This window comes from Notamacropus eugenii, chromosome 5, assembly GCF_028372415.1.
Source record: "Notamacropus eugenii isolate mMacEug1 chromosome 5, mMacEug1.pri_v2, whole genome shotgun sequence".
In the NCBI taxonomy this organism is placed as follows: domain Eukaryota; kingdom Metazoa; phylum Chordata; class Mammalia; order Diprotodontia; family Macropodidae; genus Notamacropus; species Notamacropus eugenii.
The window spans coordinates 12,418,437-12,437,138 of NC_092876.1; the positions used below are offsets into that span (position 1 = coordinate 12,418,437).

The 18,702-nt window shown below is 56.2% G+C and overlaps 1 protein-coding gene across 1 annotated transcript; it reads left to right on the forward strand.

The window, feature by feature from the left end:
* Positions 1–271: 271 nt before the first annotated feature.
* PPFIA3 (PTPRF interacting protein alpha 3) lies at positions 272–18,622 on the forward strand. Its single transcript, XM_072607352.1, has 29 exons — positions 272–395; positions 2,524–2,807; positions 3,910–4,011; positions 4,180–4,344; positions 4,627–4,701; positions 4,829–4,906; positions 5,269–5,484; positions 6,145–6,291; positions 6,547–6,681; positions 6,787–6,870; positions 7,068–7,199; positions 8,524–8,586; positions 8,843–8,922; positions 9,322–9,469; positions 9,681–9,907; positions 10,041–10,287; positions 11,339–11,481; positions 12,303–12,433; positions 12,577–12,673; positions 12,835–12,916; positions 13,431–13,631; positions 14,485–14,547; positions 14,688–14,714; positions 15,454–15,629; positions 15,961–16,058; positions 16,339–16,514; positions 16,614–16,682; positions 16,807–16,978; positions 17,589–18,622. Exons 2-29 carry the CDS (start codon positions 2,556–2,558, stop codon positions 17,648–17,650), a joined length of 3,648 nt encoding a protein of 1,215 aa, XP_072463453.1. The 5' UTR covers positions 272–395; positions 2,524–2,555; the 3' UTR covers positions 17,651–18,622.
* Positions 18,623–18,702: the final 80 nt, after the last annotated feature.

Sequence of the window (18,702 nt, forward strand, 5' to 3'; positions counted from 1 at the left end):
GGGCTCGCCGGGCCCAGTGCTGCCCCCCCATTGGCTCAAGCTCACCGTCCGTCAGGCGGCTGTTAAAGGGGCCGCGGCCCCGGGAGTGCAGGGAGGGGGCTGCTGGATTTTGGGGGGAGAGGGGGGGGCGGGGGAGGGGGCGGCTGCGGCCTCACTGGGGGAGCCCGAACCTGGGCCCAGAGACAGAGAGAGACAGAGACATCGAGACACAGAGACAGAGACGGGAGGGAGGCGAGAGCAGAAGGGAGGGAGGGAAGGAGGGAGGGGAGACAGCCAGACCTCGAGCCGGGAAGGAGGGAAGGCAGGAAGGCAGGAAGGCGGGGGCCCCTCCCGGCCTCCTCGGGGCTCCCGCCACCCCCGCCCCCGCCGCAGCCCCAGCGCCGCCGCCCGATCAGGTAAGAGACCGAGCCCCGGGGACCCCGGCGTCCTGGCCCCGCGACGTCCCGCAGGGACCCCGGCGTCTCGGCCCCCCCTGACGTCCCGCAGGGACTCTGGCGTCCCGGCATCCCGCAGGGACCCGGGCAGGCGTCTCTTCTTGCTCTGACATCCTTCAGGGATCCGGGCATCCTGGCCTCACCAACATCCCACAGGCACCCGGGCAGGCTTCCCTGACTGCCCCAGTGGCCCTCAGGGAGCAGGGCGTCCAGGTTTCCCTGGGACCTCGCAGGGACCTAGACATTCTGGACTCCCTAGAATCCGTCAGGGACCCAGCCATCCAGGCCCCAGCCTCCATCCCTTCCGCGAGCCTGTGGTCTCTTCTCCCAGCCCCCACTGTATTGCTTCCCCACTTCCATCTTTCCCTTCTCCCGGACCCATGTGTCCTGGCTTCCCCCCATCCTCGGCCGCACCCGCCTCATTCATCTCCGCCCATTTTTGGCCAGCGGTCCCATTCTAGAACCCCTACTCAGGCCCTTAGGCGGGATCATCTGGCTGGTCACAGGCTCTGGCCTCAGGCCCAGTCTCGGAGCTGTCCATGGTGAAACCGGCTTGCCTAGACCTTGCCGTCCCCCTTTTCCTCCAAGCTCCAAGTGTCTAGGCTTGCTCTGGGCCATCCAGTACCTAAAGGTCTGGACCGCAGCCACCTGGCCCCCACCCGGGAGGCAGGCGTCAAATCCTCCATCCCTTGTCTCCTTAGGGACACAGGCGTCCCTTCCCCCAGCTCCTTTGGCCTCTCAGGGTGTTCTCGGTTCTGACATGTTACAGAGACCCAGCCCCAGGTGTCCAGGGTCTGAGTGATCACCACTCTGGGCTATGGCCTCACTCAAGCCATCTTCTCTCTTTCACTTAAGGCCTTAAAGGGATGTTTGTGTGTGTTTGGGGGGGGGGGGGCAGAGCCTCAGGGCTGAGCCATATATGTCCATGTTCTGAATGTGTTCCACCCACTTTCAGTGTTCTAGACTCATCCTAGCCATATGCTGTTTTAAATATGATCCAGCTGTGTGCCATATTTTGGATTTGTTTCAGTCACCTGTCATGTTTTAGACAGGTCCTAGTCTTGTGTCATGTTCCAGGCATCCTGGCTATGTCCTGTGTTCTAGATGTGCCCCAGGTACATGCATTCTGTGTGCTGGGTCCCGTGCCAGATCCCAAACTATTCCAAATTTCCAGGCTCTATGGGCTCTAGACTCAAGAATGCTCTCTCAGGCTGGAGCCCCTGAATATCACATGTCTCTGGCCTTGGGACTGTCCAGTTTTCTCAGGCCTGTATTCTGCTTACTGCCCTGAAAGGGAGTGTATACAGGCTCTGTTCTTTGGTGGTGTTTGGATGGAGAAGGATGATGAGGAGGAGGAAGGCAGAATTTAGCTGTCTAGGACCCAGATGCCAACCTCTTGGGAACACAGGAATTCCTTTCTGGAACCTCAGTGCCCAGAACTCCAGCATCCTCAGGGAGTCAAGTGCCTGGGGATCCAAAATACAGGTGGGGCAGAACTGGCCTCTGGGACTCCCCAAACCGGTTGAACTTCTGGAGAAAAGAACAGGGTGAAAGTCTTGGCTTCCTCCACCCTCCTGCCCTCTAACCAGACCTGTCTGACCTGATGCCACCACAGGGTGGATAGACAGGTTCCCCTCATTCCCAAGGCCACACCTACTCCTCCCTAGAAGTTCCACCCCTTGCTTCATTCCTACCGGGTCCCTGAGGGAGCTGGAAACCTGGGAGAGTGAACCTGAAAGGATCAGGCCAAGATTAAGAGGATCTGGGTTCAAATTCTACCCCTGGGATTTGAATTCAGGAACACTTTCTCCCTGTGTGCCCTTGGGACAGTCCCTTCAACTCTCCATGCCTTACTTTGTTCATTTGTAAATGAGGAGATCCAAGTAGGTGGCCTCTAAGGGCCCTTCCAACTCTCCATCTATCATCTGATGATCTTGTGATTTGATTATATTAAATTATAATTGATCATAATTAATCCTCTGTCTTGGCCTCTATCCTGTAGTGCCCCCCCCCTTACCCAGGCTTCCCCTGCCTCACACCAACCCTCCCCCTCTGCATTTATTCTAGCTTCTCCCTCCTTCCTCCTTAGTGCCCCCGGTTGGTGGGCCTAGCACTGCCACCATGATGTGTGAGGTGATGCCAACCATCAGTGAGGATGCCCGGCGGGGCTCAACCTTGGGCCCAGAGGAGGCAGGAGGGGCAGCAGGTGGTGAATTGGAGAGGCTCATGGTCACCATGCTCACAGAGCGTGAGCGCCTCCTGGAGACCCTTCGTGAGGCCCAGGATGGACTGGCCACAGCCCAGTTGCGCCTTCGTGAACTGGGCCATGAGAAGGATTCATTGCAAAGACAGCTCAGCATAGCATTGCCTCAGGTATGGGGACCTTGGTGGGGGTTAGAAGGAGAGGGTCCTTGTGCTCTTGGCTAGCTGTGGACAGGGTGAGGGAAGAGGGCACTCGAGCTCGGAAAGAAGCAAGTATTCCATTAAGTACTAACTAGTCAAGAGTTAGAGAATAGCCCCAGATTGTATTTAGCAATGGGGGCAGTGAGGGGTGTGGAGGAAAAGCAAGCTACATACAGGTGTGGAGGAATTCTGATTTTTATAATAATCAGAATGATATATGTAATGAATATACAAACAAATTAGGTTTTGATTATTAACTGAGGCCTTCAAGGATAATGGGAAACACTGACTTTGAGGTCGAAGGACCTCAGTCTGACTCCTGGATCTACCCCCTCCCTTGGAAACTTTGACCAAATGACTTTCTCTCTCTGGGAAGGAGTTTTCTCATCTTTCAAATGAAGTGGTTTAACTAGCTTATTTCTAAGTCTCCTCCCTGTGCTCTCAATCCTATGATCCATTCTAATCAGAGGATAAGACCAGAATTATTTTAAATGACATTTGAGAAGTAGCTTGACTTGGTGGGTAGGGAGCTGGTCTCAGCCAGGAGGACCTGGGTTCAAAGCTTGCCTCTGACATTCACTTGGCTGTGTGACCCTGATTTAGGCAGCTCACCAAGACCACAAGATTCAGAGAAGGGGTTGACCTGCATTGCTAGAGGGCTTTTTCTTATCAGGAGTTCTGTGTACCAAAGAAATCACAGTTCCAGGCCTGATTCCTATGACTAGCAACAGTTAAGGATGAACAGGAAATGTATCAAACTTTACCTAGGATTAGGGGTCTCTCCTCGGCCAGGAAAGGGTGGAGGATGGGTGTTAATGTGACCCCACTAAAGCAGGAAGGAGCAGATATTCCAATCCAAGGAAGGGACCAGAACTCAAATGGAGTTATAAATGATCTGAAGATGCCCCATCTTGTACCCAGCTGGGTCCGTAGGTTGAGTCTGCTCTTGGATGGGGTACAGGGGAGGTGGCAAGCTTAGGCTGGCGGCTAAGGGGGTCATGAGAGTGGTGGTGGTGGTGTCTGATGGGGCCTCACCAGACTACAAGAACTGAATGGCTTTGGCTCTGGGCAGGAGTTCGCTGCCCTCACCAAGGAGCTGAACCTGTGCCGGGAACAGCTGCTGGAGAGGGAGGAGGAGATTGCTGAGCTGAAGGCTGAGCGGAACAACACCCGGGTAGGACTACACCACCCGGGGAGGGCTACAACACCCGGAGAGGGCTACGGGAGCAGGCTCGGGGCACCCCGGGGTGGGACTGCCCAACGGGGCTGAGGCGCTGGAGGGCATCCCGGCTCCCCAGAGGGGGTGTCCTTGCCCTGACGCCTGGCCCCACCGCCTCCTCAGTTGCTGCTGGAGCACCTGGAATGCCTGGTGTCTCGACACGAACGTTCCTTACGCATGACGGTCGTGAAGAGACAGGCCCAGTCCCCAGCTGGGGTCTCCTCTGAGGTCGAGGTGCTCAAGGCCCTCAAGTCTCTGTTCGAACATCACAAGGCACTGGATGAAAAGGTGAGTGGGACCCAGGAAGGGCTTGGGGCGGTGCTAAGGGATGTCTGTCTGTCCTGAGGGTGGGATGGGGCGGGGCCTAACAGGAGGTAAGGGCTAAGGGAGCGCAATTCGGAGGACGAGGATGAGGCGGGGCCTAATGGAGGGCGTGCCTAAGGACAGATGGAGCCCTGCCTCAGGGCTGGGGAATCTCTGACCAAGGGCGGGGCTAAGAAGTTGCGGGCCTGAGAGCAGTGCTCCAGGTCTGCGCAGGGGTGGAGAGCTTCTGTCTGTTTCTCCAATCAGGTGCGGGAGCGGCTCCGACTAGCCCTGGAGCGAGTGTCTGTGCTGGAAGAAGAATTGGAGCTGAGTGGCCAGGAGGTGGGAGCGGGGCTGGGTTCCAGGAGTAAATGGGATGACTCAGGGGTGGGGAAGGGGGGAGGACGCAGGAAAGAGGAGGGGGCCATGGACTGACCGGGGGTCCCTGCCCCCTGCCCCTCTCCTCCAGTCCCTAAATCTAAGGGAGCAACTGTCTAGGGGTCGGCGTTCCGGACTGGACGAAGCAGGAAAGGAATCCGATGGCCAGGTGAGGCGTCGTTGGTATCCAGGTCATGTAAGAGGTGCCCTCCCCCTCAGTCCTACCGGGCCCATCATCCCACATAAGTCTGTACATTTTAATGACCCCACACCTCCTTTGTGACCCCGTGCAGTGCTCTTCCCAGGCTCTACTGAACTGCACCTCCAGGTTCGGTATCTCTTCCCCTCTGCCTCTCCATATTTCTGTCGCCGGCCTCTCTGGTGTCTCTCTTGGAGTTTCTGTCATGCTGATCTCTCCCTGTCTCTCTGTCTGTCTGTGTCTCTGTGTCTCTCTCCCCTTCTCTCTCTTTCCCTATGACCCTCTCTTGTCTCTCTCGTCCTCTCCTGGGTCTTGGTCCTCCTTGGGCACAGTCTCTGGTGAACGGGCTCGTGGGAGAGCCTAACCGCCGGGTAGTAGAGCTAGAAGAGGCCCTGGAGCGACAACGGGCCGAAACTGGGCAGCTTCGGGAACGCTTGGCTGCCCTCTGCCGCCAGATGGGACAGTTGGAGGAAGAGCTAGGGGCAGCCCACCGGGAGCTGGGCAAAGCCGAGGAGGCTGGCCTCAAGCTTCAGCGAGACCTCAAGGAGGTGAGTGAGGCTGGGATGACCCTGGGGGCTCTACCCTCTCTCCCTCCTTCCCAGGCCAGCAGCCAGCCCTGAGCTCAACCTAAGCATTCAGTTTAGATATTCCCTGATCCTGGAAGAAACTACATGTGGGCGGAAGCTTCTTAACTCTTGGTTTTAGTCAGTCTTGTCTCCCTCTAGAGGCAGAATGGGGAGGTTGCATTTTCCATAAGATTCCAGTGTTTGGGGGCACCATTTCCTTTGATAGCTCAGACTGGGCCTGTAAAATTCCTGATCAAAGCAGTTAGGCCGTGCGGGGTCAGGGAGACCTGAATTCAGATCCAGTCTCAGACACTTACTAGCTATGTGACCGAGTCACTTAATCCTGTTTACCTCAGTTTCTTTAACTGCAAAATAGCATCTACCTCCCAGGGTTTTCAAAAGGATGAAATGAGATAATATGTATAAGTTGCTTAGCTTGGCACATAGAAGATGCTTAAAAATGCATGTTTCCTTCCTTCTTTTTGCTTCCTGACCTGGGATTACATTCCCCATTTCAAGAGCCCGGATTCTGGGTCTTGTTTGTTCAAAGAGCTGCTGGGAGTTATGGTCCCCAGCATCTCCCAAAAAGACTGATGGGGATGGTCGAAGTTCCATTTCCCAAGCCACCTCTATCCCCCACAGGCATTGGCACAGAGAGAGGATATGGAAGAGAGGATCACGACATTGGAGAAACGTTACTTGAGTGCACAGCGGGAAGCCACTTCACTCCATGATGCCAATGACAAGTTGGAGAACGAGCTAGCCAGCAAGGAGTCTCTTTATCGCCAGGTGGGATCTGGAGGCAGGGCCTATGGAGGGGGGCAACCATTTTAGGGTCCCTCTTCCTCCTGGTGGATGCTGGGGCAGGGCTTAGGCCGGAAAGAGGGGTCTGGCTGTGGTAGGACCTGGGAATGGGCTTGCACCTAATGGTGACCAGTCAGGAGTTCCTGTCCAGCTGGGTCAGACCAGGGGTGTGGCCTGGGTATGTAGGCCAGTCTGGGTCCAGTGGTGTTCCCCTTCAACTCTCCATCACCTGCTCCACAGAGCGAGGAAAAGGGCCGCCAGCTGGCGGAGTGGCTGGAGGATGCAAAGCAGAAGCTAGCGCAGACGCTGCAGAAGGCGGAAACGCTACCTGAGATTGAGGCGCAGCTGGCACAGAGGGTGGCTGCCCTCAGCAAGGTTGGACAGGGGCTCCTGGGAGTGGGGCGGAGGGTCCGAGATCGGCCCCTGGAGAGCCTGGCTGAGGGAGGCAGGAGCCGGCCACTCAGCTGCTCCTCCCTGTAGGCAGAGGAGCGTCATGGGAACTTCGAGGAGCGCCTGAGGCAGCTGGAGGCACAACTGGAAGAGAAAAACCAGGAGCTGCAGCGGGTGAGTGTCACAGGCGTGAGGCCAGGCTGGAGGGAGAGGCCCGGGAGCGGGGCCTCGTGCAGGGGACTGGCCGAAGTGAAGGATGAGGGAGAGGGAGTGGAGTGGGGAGGGGGCAGGGGGGGGAAGGGGTAGAGGGGAAGAGTGGAAGCAGTTTGCTCTCAGCTCACTTAGCCCCGCGTCCCCCACCCCTTCTCAAGGCCCGGCAGCGGGAGAAGATGAACGACGAGCACAACAAACGCCTCTCTGACACTGTGGACAAGCTGCTGAGCGAGTCCAATGAGCGCCTGCAGCTGCACCTCAAAGAGCGCATGGGGGCACTCGAGGAAAAGGTGCGTCCTCTGCTTGCCTCATTCTTGTCCAATGAATTTCTCAACGAGAATACCCGAGTTGCTTGGATCCATCAAAAAGCAAGCATTTATTAAGTGCCTCAGGTGCCAGTCAATGGGGATAAGAAGACTTGGGGAAACAGACCCTGCCCTGGAGGAATTTCCAATCTAGTCAGGGGAGACAGCATACACATACATCAGTATATACAAAAACAAATACAAAGACATCCTGGTAAGGTGCGTAGAGGCTGAGGAGGAATCATAAAAAGTCTCAAGTTGAAGGTTTCATGTGAGCATTTTGAATGAAAAGAGGAGGTTCTAAAAGGTGCGTGTGAAGAGGGAGAGCATGCCAAGTATGGGGGACAGCCAATGCAAAGGCATGGAGGTGGGCTATGGGATGTTATGCATAAAGAAAGATAAGAAGGCTAGTTTGACTGGACTGTCATGTAAGGTACAATAAGTCCCATATGTTTTGATGAGGTTTAAATGCAGATTTTTTTTTCTTGTGCCTAGAAGCATTAGGAGCCCCAGAGTTTACTGAATGGTCAGATATCAAACTGAGAAAAGTTACAGATTCCAAGCTCTGTGAAGGATTAATTAGAAGGGAGAGAGTGGCAGAGAGAGAGAGAGAGATACAGACAGACAGACAGACAGACAGAGATGGAGACACACACAGAGAAATAGAGAGACAGACAACAAGTGATAGAAAGTGATAGCAATAGTCAAGGTGAGAGGTGATCAGGGTCTGAACTAGGGTGGCACTTGTGAGATACTGAGGAGACAGTCAAGACTAGAAAGTCCAAGAAGATATTGAGGTTGCAACTAGGGGTGACTGGAAGGGTACTCCTTCCAGACGATCATGGACATCTTGTGGGAAGCTGGCTTCCTTCCTATTCATTTCTAGTCTTCCTCAGGAGAGATTGGGAGGATTCAAAGAGAAATAGGGGGTCCATTTGTCCTTCCTATTCCAGGGCTCCCCTCTTTCTAGCCCTGACCCCATGGGAAGGTATGGGAACGGATCATCTTGTCCTCTCTGGAACAGCCCCACTCCTCCCCGGGGCTGAGAATACTCCAGGCCCTTGGAGCCCCCTACCCCACGGAACTAGAAAGTGGGATCTGCCTGACTTTCCCAATCTTTTCTCCGGGGTCCCCAGCTGACACTCCAGATTCCAGACTAGGGCGTCCCTTCCAGAAAGGTAGGCCAAAGAAGTAGCCCACAGCTGTCCATATGCATCACCAACTGATACAAGAGAACGTCAGAGGCCCCAGGGCCACGTTCAGAGCTCTGCTCAGAGACCCAGCTCTTAATGAACCTTTCTCCCTTCAGAACACGCTAAGTGAGGAGATTGCCAGTATGAAGAAACTTCAGGATGAGCTACTGCTGAACAAGGTGAGACCAAGGGCGGGGCCTGGAAAAATGAATGAGGGGCGGAGTCAAGAGCGAACGAGGGTGGGAAAGGAGCGGTGCCTCAGGAGAGTGCCCAGGAGGTTGAGCCTAGGACTGGTCGAAGAAGAGAGAGGCAGAAAAGGAGTGGGATGAGGCCAGAAGAGTTAGAATTATGGGCGGAGAGGGGAGGTTGCTGAAGAGGAGGTGGAGCCTGGCTAGGCAGAAGGTTTTTGTGCTGAGGCCACCTTCGTGCTCCCAGGAGCAGCTCCTGGCAGAGATGGAGCGGATGCAGATGGAAATCGACCAGTTGCGGGGGAGGCCGCCTTCCTCCTACTCCAGGTGAGTTCCAGGAACCCCTCGGGGCCAGTGATTGGGGCTGAAATGCTTCGGTCCCCGAGGAGTAGAACTGGTGGAGGGGGATCTGGCCTTAGGGAGGGGAAGCTGTAAAGGCGCATCTTCCGAAGGACTTACCCGTTTCTTCTCCCTCACTCCCTTTTCTGGCTTCACTTCCCTCAGCATTCATCCCGAGGGCAACCAGGAGTTGGGTCTCAGTAACCTAGAGGCTGCTAGGGATCCTCGTCCTGGGAACCTCGAGGCCTCTGGGGATTCGCACTGACGGGAGGTCCTAACTGTAACTGGATCGCCCGACATGGCCGATACCCTTGCCCTCTCCCTGTTTCATCTGCTGGTTTGGAGGAACTTCCTTGTTTGCCCACCTCTCTCCCTTATCCACCATAGGTCCCTTCCCGGCAGTGCTCTGGAGCTGCGCTACTCCCAGGCCCCGACACTGCCTTCAGGGGCCCACCTGGACCCCTACGGCGGCCCTGGAGGCCGGGTCGGCAAGAGAGGGGGGCGCTGGCCCGGAACCAAGGATGAACCGGCCAAGGTTCGATTCCCTGGGGACTCCTTGGAGGAGGAGACCTTTGTGGTCAAGGGGAGGGACTACAACCTTACAGCCTCCAAACCCCAGGTTCTTTTCTTGGACCAGATAGGGAGCCTAGGCTGGTGGGGGCAGGTCTTAGGGTGATGGACAATGCCCATCACCAAGCAAAAGAGGTGGCGGAGCCCGAGATGACGGACAGCTCCTTTCCCCTCAGGCTCAGGAATGGGCGGAGCGAGTGACTGGTCGGGAATCTTCTTCTGGCTCCGGGACTGGGCCAGGTCCTGGCGCGGGAGCTTTCGAGGCAGACTTGGAGGGCTCAGACGAGGACGAGCCTGAGGGCCTGTTCGGACCCGAGCTACTGTCTCCCAGTGGGCAGGCCGACGTGCAGACCCTCGCTATTATGTTGCAGGAGCAGCTAGAGGCGATCAATAAGGAAATCAAGTGCGAGTCTGGGATGCAGGGAGGGGGAGTCTGGGTGCTGCCTCTCAAACAGCCCCCCCCCTTCAGGATGCTGCCACCAAGAAGCCGGAGGGATTGAACCCTGATCCTGGACCTCTGTGCTCCTCTCTTCCAGGCTCATCCAGGAGGAGAAGGAGACGACGGAACAGCGGGCAGAGGAGCTGGAGAGCCGGGTGTCTGGCTCTGGCCTGGACTCCTTGGGACGCTACCGGGCCAGCTGCTCCCTTCCACCTTCCCTGACTACATCCACCCTGGCCAGCCCTTCACCCCCCAGCTCTGGTCACTCCACACCCCGCCCTGCCCCACCCAGCCCTGCCCGAGAAGCCCCAGCCAACAGCACTAGCAACGCTGCAGATAAGCCTGTGAGTCCCTGACCCCTGTGGCCCCCTGAGAGCGGCAAGAGCTGCCTAACTATCAGGGTCACACACAGACTGTGGCCTCTCTCTCAAAACTGGATGACCTCAGAGCTCTCAAACCCATAGTTAGGCACCTGGAACCACAGATATCCATTGGGATCAGAGAAATGTTCCCCCTACTCAAATCACACAGCAAGGATGGCCATTCCCCCAAATGGGATGATCTTCTAGAGTTTCAGACACTCCCCAGCAGGGTCCTGTGGGGGAGGCCCCAAGTCATGAAGTCCAGAAAGATGCAGGTATCCCCAAACTGGAGAGGCCAAGCTCCTTCTCAGAAAGAGGTGGCCCCTAGTGAGTCAGAAGTATCTCAAGATCCAGACGGGGGAAGTCACCTACCCCAGGGTCTCACAGCAAAGTCTGACATCCATCTCTAAGCTTCGAAGAATGGGAAAACACAAGTCTCACAATAAGTAGGGCCTGGGTAAGCGATGCATGGCTGGCCTACAGTTAGGAGAAAGGGAATGCCATTTGCCTGGGTTCCCACTCTTCAGAGCCTGGAGTTCTTAAGGAGCCTCAGAAGAAAGAGACTTCCTAGCCTCAGTGATCAGAGAAGGTGGTCATTTATCTGTGACCATGTTGTTAGGTCCAGGTTCTGCCACAAACTGGGGACTCCCAGGGGGTTGGATATCTACCTCCCCAGTGGGGATTCTGCAAGCCCCAGACACCATAGGTCCTGGACAGGAGTGACTTTTCTGGGTAAGCAGGGATCTTTTTCAGAGCCATGAGGTCCCACCTCCCTCAAATGGGATCCCTGTAAGCATTATTGGGCCAGACTGGGAGGACTTGGTTTCTGCAGCTCCAGCACCAGGAAATATGAGAACTAAAACCCTCCAAGTGAGAGTCCCAGGGAGCCATGGCCAGACCAGAGAAATGCCCTCCTAAGCAAGCTCCTGTTCTGTCTCACCAAAGCTAGGGGCCACCCAGTAAGGTCAGATTAGGCACCCTGGTGGTTAGGGGCTCCTCCCCCTGAGAACAGGGGATTCCTTTTTGTCTGCAGAATCATGTGTCCAGAGAGGATGGTGTGGTCCCTGGGGACACACCACCCCCCACACCAAGATCTGCCCGCCTTGAAAGGATGACCCAGGCTCTAGCTCTGCAGGCTGGGGGCTCTCTGGAGGATGGGAGCCCTGCACGGCCCAGGTCAGCTGCTCTGGGATCAGGGAGGGGGGTGATTCAGGTTATGTAGCTATGTCCTGCCTTCTGCCCCTTCCCCCCAGTCACATAATAGTGAAGTGGAGACCCAGAATGCAAATCCAGGTGTCCTGGCTCTCACGCCAGGATTCAGAAGCTCAGAACAGAGTGCATCCCTACTGATACCAGGACAGACTTATCATTTTATGGAGGGGGAAAATGAGGCCCAGAGAAGGATAAGAACACATTCGGTCACACAATGAGCCAAGGTTAGGCAGAACAACAGTAGCAGGCAGAGTTCCTGCTTCCCTCCAGAATAATGCTGGAATCTTACTGAAGTTATACATTCACTGATTCATTCAACAACCCTTATTATGTATCTCCTGTGAACAGAGGCATGTTTGTGTGTGGGCGTGTGTGCACGTGTGCATGTGCACTTGGGGTGAAAAAGACATTTAGATAAAAACCCAGATAATGTTTCAGTCTAAAGATCAGAGGTTCAGAGGTTTAGAAGCCAAAGATTCAGAGGTCATTCAGAGGACGCCTCACCTTACAAGACTCATTCTGCAAGAAAGAAAACTGGTTCAGGAAGGGCTACTCAGTATGGTCATGACAGAGCTGGGACTTGAACCTCCTAAGCCCATCCCAGAATGTAAGACTTGTGAGAGCCTTTGAAATCTTGTCCAAAGACCCATTTTACAGAAAGGCAAACAGGTCCAGAGACAGGCAGGAACTTGCCTTACCCTCTGGAGCTGCTTCCTATTTTGGGGGAGAGCAGGCTGAGCTGTGGACTGCCCTGATCACCCCTCTTTTCTCTCCCCTCCCCACAGTGAGGGTACCCCAGATCCCCTTCAGAAGGCCCCCAAGAAGAAGAGCATTAAGTCTTCAATTGGCCGCCTCTTTGGCAAGAAGGAGAAAGGCCGCCTGGGAGGCCCTCCGGGCCGAGATGGGCCCTCCCTGGGTAGGTCCAGGAATCTTCTCTGAGCTGTTTCCCTCTTCCTAGTTATGGTATAGTGGGGAGAGGGGGAGTTTCCTAGAGAAGGGGGACCGTACTTCAGGTTCACCCTCCCCATCCTTCCTGGCCCTCCTTTCTCTGCTCTACAGCTGGAACCCCCTCAGATGAGATGTCCCCTGCTGACCCTCTGGGGTTATCAAAGCTCACAGGGCCTCCTGGAGATAAGGATCGGAGAAACAAGAGGAAGTGAGTGGGGCTCGGCCTGGGGGGGCAGGAGACCCCACTTTGATGTGATGGGGTTTGGGGTGGAGCTGTCTTTTTCATGGGAGAAGGACCAAGGACAGCTCTCTTGTGCAGCTGCAGGGATGGAAGGGGAGTTTCTCTCCACATTGTCTTTGAACCCCTAGGCATGAACTCTTGGAGGAAGCCTGTCGACAGGGCCTCCCTTTTGCTGCCTGGGATGGACCAACAGTTGTCTCTTGGTTGGAGGTATTGGCACCCCACCCCCAGATCAGGAAGCCCAGGAAATATTGCCGTGAATGTGATCCAGTCAATTTTACTAGATGCCCGAATGTGTGTGTGCATAGCAAGACAAAGCAGAGACAAAGAACCCTCTATTCTAGCAGCATCCCCTGAAGGAGAGGGAGGAGGAAAGGGCTCAGAAACTAGTGACTGAACTTCTTTATCTCTTTCCCCCAACCTTTGTCTCCCTCCTTGTTTACATCTCTCCTCCCTTGCTCTTGACTTCTCTGTGTCTCCCTCCTGTCCCGGTTTCTCCTTCATCTCTTTTTGTTCTCTCCATCTCTGTATCTCCTTTCCTTCTCCCTGCCATGGTGTGTGTGTGCGTGTGTATGTTTCTGTTTCTGTCTGCACCCTGCCCTTCTTTATTCATCTTGCATGTTTCTGGGCCCCTGTCTCTTGCCCCTGATTTTGTGTCTTTCTTTTTCTCTGTTTCTGGTCCCTGTCTCTCTTGGATCTATCTCTGTCTCTCTGTTGGGGGTAGCTGTGGGTGGGGATGCCAGCCTGGTATGTGGCAGCCTGCCGGGCCAATGTGAAGAGTGGGGCCATCATGGCCAACCTGTCTGATACGGAAATCCAACGGGAGATTGGCATCAGCAACCCCCTGCACCGGCTCAAGCTTCGACTTGCCATCCAGGAGATGGTGTCCCTCACCTCACCCTCTGCGCCAGCCTCCTCCAGGACGGTAAGCCAGCCTTCATGCCCAAGGCAACACTCTGGGACCCTGGTCCTACTCTTACTCTGACCTCCAGCTCAGCTTCTTACAACATAAGAGGGTTTTTCCAAGAGATTTTCTCCTCATGATCAAGCCTCAGCCTTGATCCATTCTCAGGACTAGACATACAGACTTGGATAAGAAGGGTGGTGGGGAGACAGAAGGGAGATTGACAAAGAGACAGAGAGGGAGAGAGACAGAGACAGACAGAAAGACAATTCAGAGATCCTTGAGACTGTCACCCTGTTCCCTCCAGGTGAGTCCAGGAATGGTGTAATGCTTTATCTTCCTAATAAAACACTTTTAATAAATATGATTTCAATCGATCCCACAACCCTGGGAGGTAGGTGTTATTAGCAACACCGTACAGTGGAGGAAACAGAAGCAGACGGAATTTAAATAACTTTCCCAGGGTGACACAGCTGGTGAGGTGTCTAAGGCTTAGGACTTCCTAATTCCACTGCACCACTAGCTGCCTCAAGGGAAAGCAGAGACAAATCTTGGCCCTGCCACTTTTTATCTCTGTGAGTTTGGTCAAGTCTCTTAACCTCCCTGTACCCCAGGAAGTCTTTGGTCTGGGTGATTCAGACTCCCTTCCACGTTCCCATCGAGGGCTAGCCAGGGCCAGAAGCAGAGACCGAGACAATAGAGCCAGAGGGTCAGAGAGGGTCACAAGGTCGTATACAGAGCGGCAGAAAAGGGTGAGCTCAGGGATCTCCCACGGGTCCCACTGGGCCCCTCCCTGAGTAGGTCTCAGGCCACGGGCCGGGGAGGGGCCAGGCAGTGCCCGGGCCATGCCCTCAATGCCACCCCCCTACTGCAGTGCACCGGCAATGTTTGGATGACCCACGAAGAGATGGAGTCTCTCACAGCAGCCACTAAGCCCGTGAGTCTACCTGGGAGAGGAGGGCGGAGACAAGGGGAGGGGGAGGAGGAAAGGGAGGAGGAGAGCCCCTCCTGCGCCGTAACCCGCCCCTTCCCCTTCTCTCGCCCCTCCCCTCGCGCTCCCCGCGGCGGCTGCGCCAGGAGCCCAAGGAGATCAGCTGGGAGCAGGTGATCCCGTCTGCGCTTGCGCGCGGACTGCATGGCTCCTCCACCTCTTCCCTGCTCCTTCCCCTGCCTGAGCCGTTCCATTATCACCGTGCGCTGGGGTGGGGGGGAGGAGGAGAGCATGGGAGGGAGACGCTCTGGACTGAACCATTGTCCTCAGAATCTCTGTGCCCCTGCTCTGCCTGTATTACTGCGCCGCGGAACGTTCCATTTCCTTCGAGGGAGGGGGAAGGCTCACTCTGGGTTGAACCATCATATCACCGCGGGTTGCATGGTGCCTGAGCTCTGGAATGTTCCATTATCATCGCGGTTGGAGGGGGAAGAAGTGTTAGTAGATACCATAGTCAGGATCCTTCCAGTATAGGAAGAGATGAGAAGTCGATTGTTTACTCCGTGGGGAGGGAGGACAATTGGAGTGGATTAGTTCATTTTCTGGATAGCGAACCTTCGTTCTATCGATATTGAGACTCAACCTATTTTTTCCCCTTGGGGTAGAGGTTTTGGAAGTGGTAAGAAAAGAAGTGAGGGGAATTTTAGAACACCTGGACTATCCCATTGTAATGATGGGGGAGTCAGTGGACTTTTCTATCAGAGGAGAGGGGACTTAGCTCAAGGACGTTTCCATTGCCCTGAGAGGGGGGAGACCTTGGAAAGTCCCATTGCAGAAGAGGGGGAGATGCTGGACATCTCATCCGATCCTCGTTCCTGAGCTTTTCCACTCCCCACTCCCCACTGGCCCCAGATCCTGGCTTACGGCGACATGAACCACGAGTGGGTGGGGAACGACTGGCTGCCCAGCCTGGGGCTGCCACAATACCGCAGCTACTTCATGGAATCCTTAGTAGATGCACGCATGCTCGACCATCTCAACAAGAAAGAGCTTCGCGGCCAGCTCAAGATGGTGGACAGCTTCCACAGGTGGGGGCCGGCCTAGGCATGGCTGGGGAGCCAGTGACCAATGGAAACTAGCTCTTAGGAAGTCCCGCCCATTGGGGGGGTTCAGGGACCAATGGGAATCAGCACCTGAGCAGTATTCTCCGTGTGTGTGTGTGTGTGTGTGTGTGTGTGTGTGTGTGTGTGTGTGTGTGTGTGTGTGTGTGTGTGTGTGGTCCAATGGGAAAAGTCTCCTGTAAGTCCCGCCCATGGGGGGGAACAGTGACCAATGGGAACCCGAGTAGTAGCGATTTCTGCGTGGCTCCTCCCCCTGGCATGAACCTAACGACTCTGCTGGCCCTAACCACCCCCCCAGAGTGAGTCTCCACTATGGGATCATGTGTCTGAAGCGGCTCAACTATGATCGTAAGGACCTGGAGCGGAGGCGAGAGGAGAGTCAGAGCCACGTGAGAGGTGCGGCTGAGGGGGCTGGCGTTGGATTTCAAGGCTCAGGCCCCCTTCCTCAGAGATGTGGGCTGGGTAAGGGTGAAGCCCAGCGAGGACTGGAGGAGAATCTGGGGGTCAGTGGCTCCCCCACATCAATCAGATAGTGTGGTTCAGCGAGCTGCGCGGGGCCTTAGTGGTGACGTTCAAGGCTCTGTGTCCCCTGACCCCAGGGTCTAACGCTCCGCCTTCTATTGGCTGAAGGGGCTGGGTTGGGCTTGGCATTCAAGGCCCCCTCCCTCTCCCTCAGACGTGATGGTGTGGTCGAATGAGCGGGTGATGGGCTGGGTGTCAGGCCTGGGGCTGAAGGAGTTTGCCGGAAACCTGTCCGAGAGCGGCGTGCACGGGGCGCTGCTGGCCCTGGACGAGACCTTCGACTGCTCCGACTTGGCGCTGCTACTGCAGATCCCGACACAGAACGCGCAGGTCGGGCGGCTGCCAACCTGGGGGGAGGGGGTGTGTGAAAACTCGCGTGTGGTCAGCACGAGGACCGCTCCTGCTCACGCCTCGACGCCCTTTCCGCAGGCCCGGCAGCTGCTGGAGAAGGAGTTTGGCAACCTCATTTCCATGGGCACTGACCGGAGGCTGGACGAGGTAGGGACCCCAGGCTTGGCCCTGGGGGGCGGCGGGGCAGGGGGCGGCGGGGCAGGGAGCGGGCCCTGCCTTGCTGCCCCTGCTCCAGCCGGCTCGGTGGCCCTGTGGCCCTTATCCTCCGCAGGACAGTGCCAAGTCTTTTAGCCGGTCCCCGTCGTGGCGGAAGATGTTCCGGGAGAAGGACTTGCGCGGGGTGAGCCCGGACTCGGCCGAGATGCTGCCGCCTAACTTCCGCTCGGCGGCCGCGGGAGCCCTGGGCTCGCCGGGCCTCCCTCTGCGCAAGCTGCAGCCCGACGGTGCGTCCTCTATGACCCGTAGGGGCTTCCCCCATTAGGGCGGAGGTGGACTCTCCCGAGCTTCGGAAAAGCCCGTTATTAGTGAAGGGAAATGGACCTTGGACGGGGCTGGGGATACCCACCCTTCTTGACAGAAACCGGGGAGGGGGGGGGGGCCTGGCACATTCCTGAGGTCTAAGCTCCGAGAATAGTCATTGCTTTTGAGAAAAGGGGAAGATGAGGCAGCAAAGAGAGGAGTAAGGGACTACGCGGGAACCCCTAATCCCCGCTGGGTAAGTGGGTTGGGATGCTGCAGGACGAGGGAGTAGCCTGGTTAATCCGTTACACCTGTGCTGTAGGGCCAGGAGTGTGTAGATGGTATTCTGGGTAAATCGATCCCTGGGACACCGGGGGAACTTCTGATATTTGTCACTAACTTCTCAAGGAAAGGCACGCATCCCTCTCCTGCAAACTCAGTACTGCCTGGGTGTCTGGGAGGCTCTTGCACACCGCAAATGATTAATAAAGTGGCTGATTGAGAGCTGGAGGGCGGAGTAGGAATGGGTCAAATCAACTGGCTCGCAATTTGGAGGGAGAGTCCTTCTGACGTTGTCCTTTGCCTCAATCGTAGGCCCTCCTTCTGGGAGCCCGCGGGCGGATGGCGGAGTCTCTGTTCGGACATACTCTTGTTAGTGCTCAGCCAGGTGAGGGTGCCTTCGGGAGTCCCAGAGCCACGGCTCTCCGAGCTTCCTGACCTGCTCTCCCCCCTCCTCCGGTACAGGTGGGCGCGCCCAAGAGGAGCCTCTGTAGGGGGAGCTAAAGGTCCGCCCTGCTCCCCCTTCCAGGAGAATGGACTCGCCCTCGGAAAGGGACCGGGTTTGGAGAGACTAGAGGGGCTCTCTGGACTGAACCATTTTGTACAGACCGGAAGGAAGAGGCATGTCTCAGCCTCTGGCCAATCTATGTGAACTGGATTTCGGGAAGGGAGGGGGGCCGTTTGGAATCTTCCTCCTCCCTTTTGCTACTTTGTAATTTATTTGTTTCCGAGTGAGGGGGGAGGTGACGCAACCCCGCCTCCTCAGGGGCCGCATGCAGGGGGCGGGGCGTGGCCCGACCCCGCTCCTTCCTTTACACTGTCCTCGCTTCCCACCTCCAGCCCTGGGGCCCCGGTCCTCTCGCGTGTACCCCCGCGGGGGACTCGCTGCTACAGGCCCCATCCCCGCCTCTCTTCCCCTCTCTCCTTCCTTGGGGGTAGCGGGGGAGTGTGGAAGCCTCGTTTTCTCCGATTATCCGGGACGTCTCAGGGTCCCGATGATCCAGGCAGGCATCTTTGGGGTGGGGCTTGAGGGCCCCTTTCCCGGTCCCTGTGTCTCGCGTTCCCTGGATCTCGTCCTCCCTTCCCATTATTTCGGAGAGTGGGATGGAGGGAGAGAAGGAACCCAGGTGCCCCCCTCCCTGCCCTGTTCCCAGTCTTCCCCGCGGGCTCCGGTTTTTTGGTTTTGTTTTGTTTTTCTGTTGTTTTTGGTTTTGTTTTGTTTTGTTATGTTTTTGCATGGGAGAATCCGCCGGGGCGGGGCTGGGGAGCGGGTGGGCTGTGGGCTCCCTCCCTCCTCCTGCCCCCTCCTCAGATGTCAGTGATCTTGGTGAAAGAAAACTGTTTCAAAAGACCCGCCTCCGCTCGTTTATTTCCTAGGGACCCCTGGGTTCGCTCCTTCCCTCAAAGATCCGGGCAGCCCTTCCCTCTT

What these genes read in the sequence shown, in the direction of transcription:
- PPFIA3 (XM_072607352.1), top strand. Translation starts at nt 2,556, where the DNA reads ATGATGTGTGAGGTGATGCCAACCATCAGTGAGGATGCCCGGCGGGGC. An exon ending in CTGAGCGGAACAACACCCGG is followed by an intron (nt 4,012 to 4,179) that starts GTAGGACTACAC and finishes CCGCCTCCTCAG; the next exon opens with TTGCTGCTGGAGCACCTGGA. An exon ending in TCACAGCAGCCACTAAGCCC is followed by an intron (nt 14,548 to 14,687) that starts GTGAGTCTACCT and finishes CGGCTGCGCCAG; the next exon opens with GAGCCCAAGGAGATCAGCTG.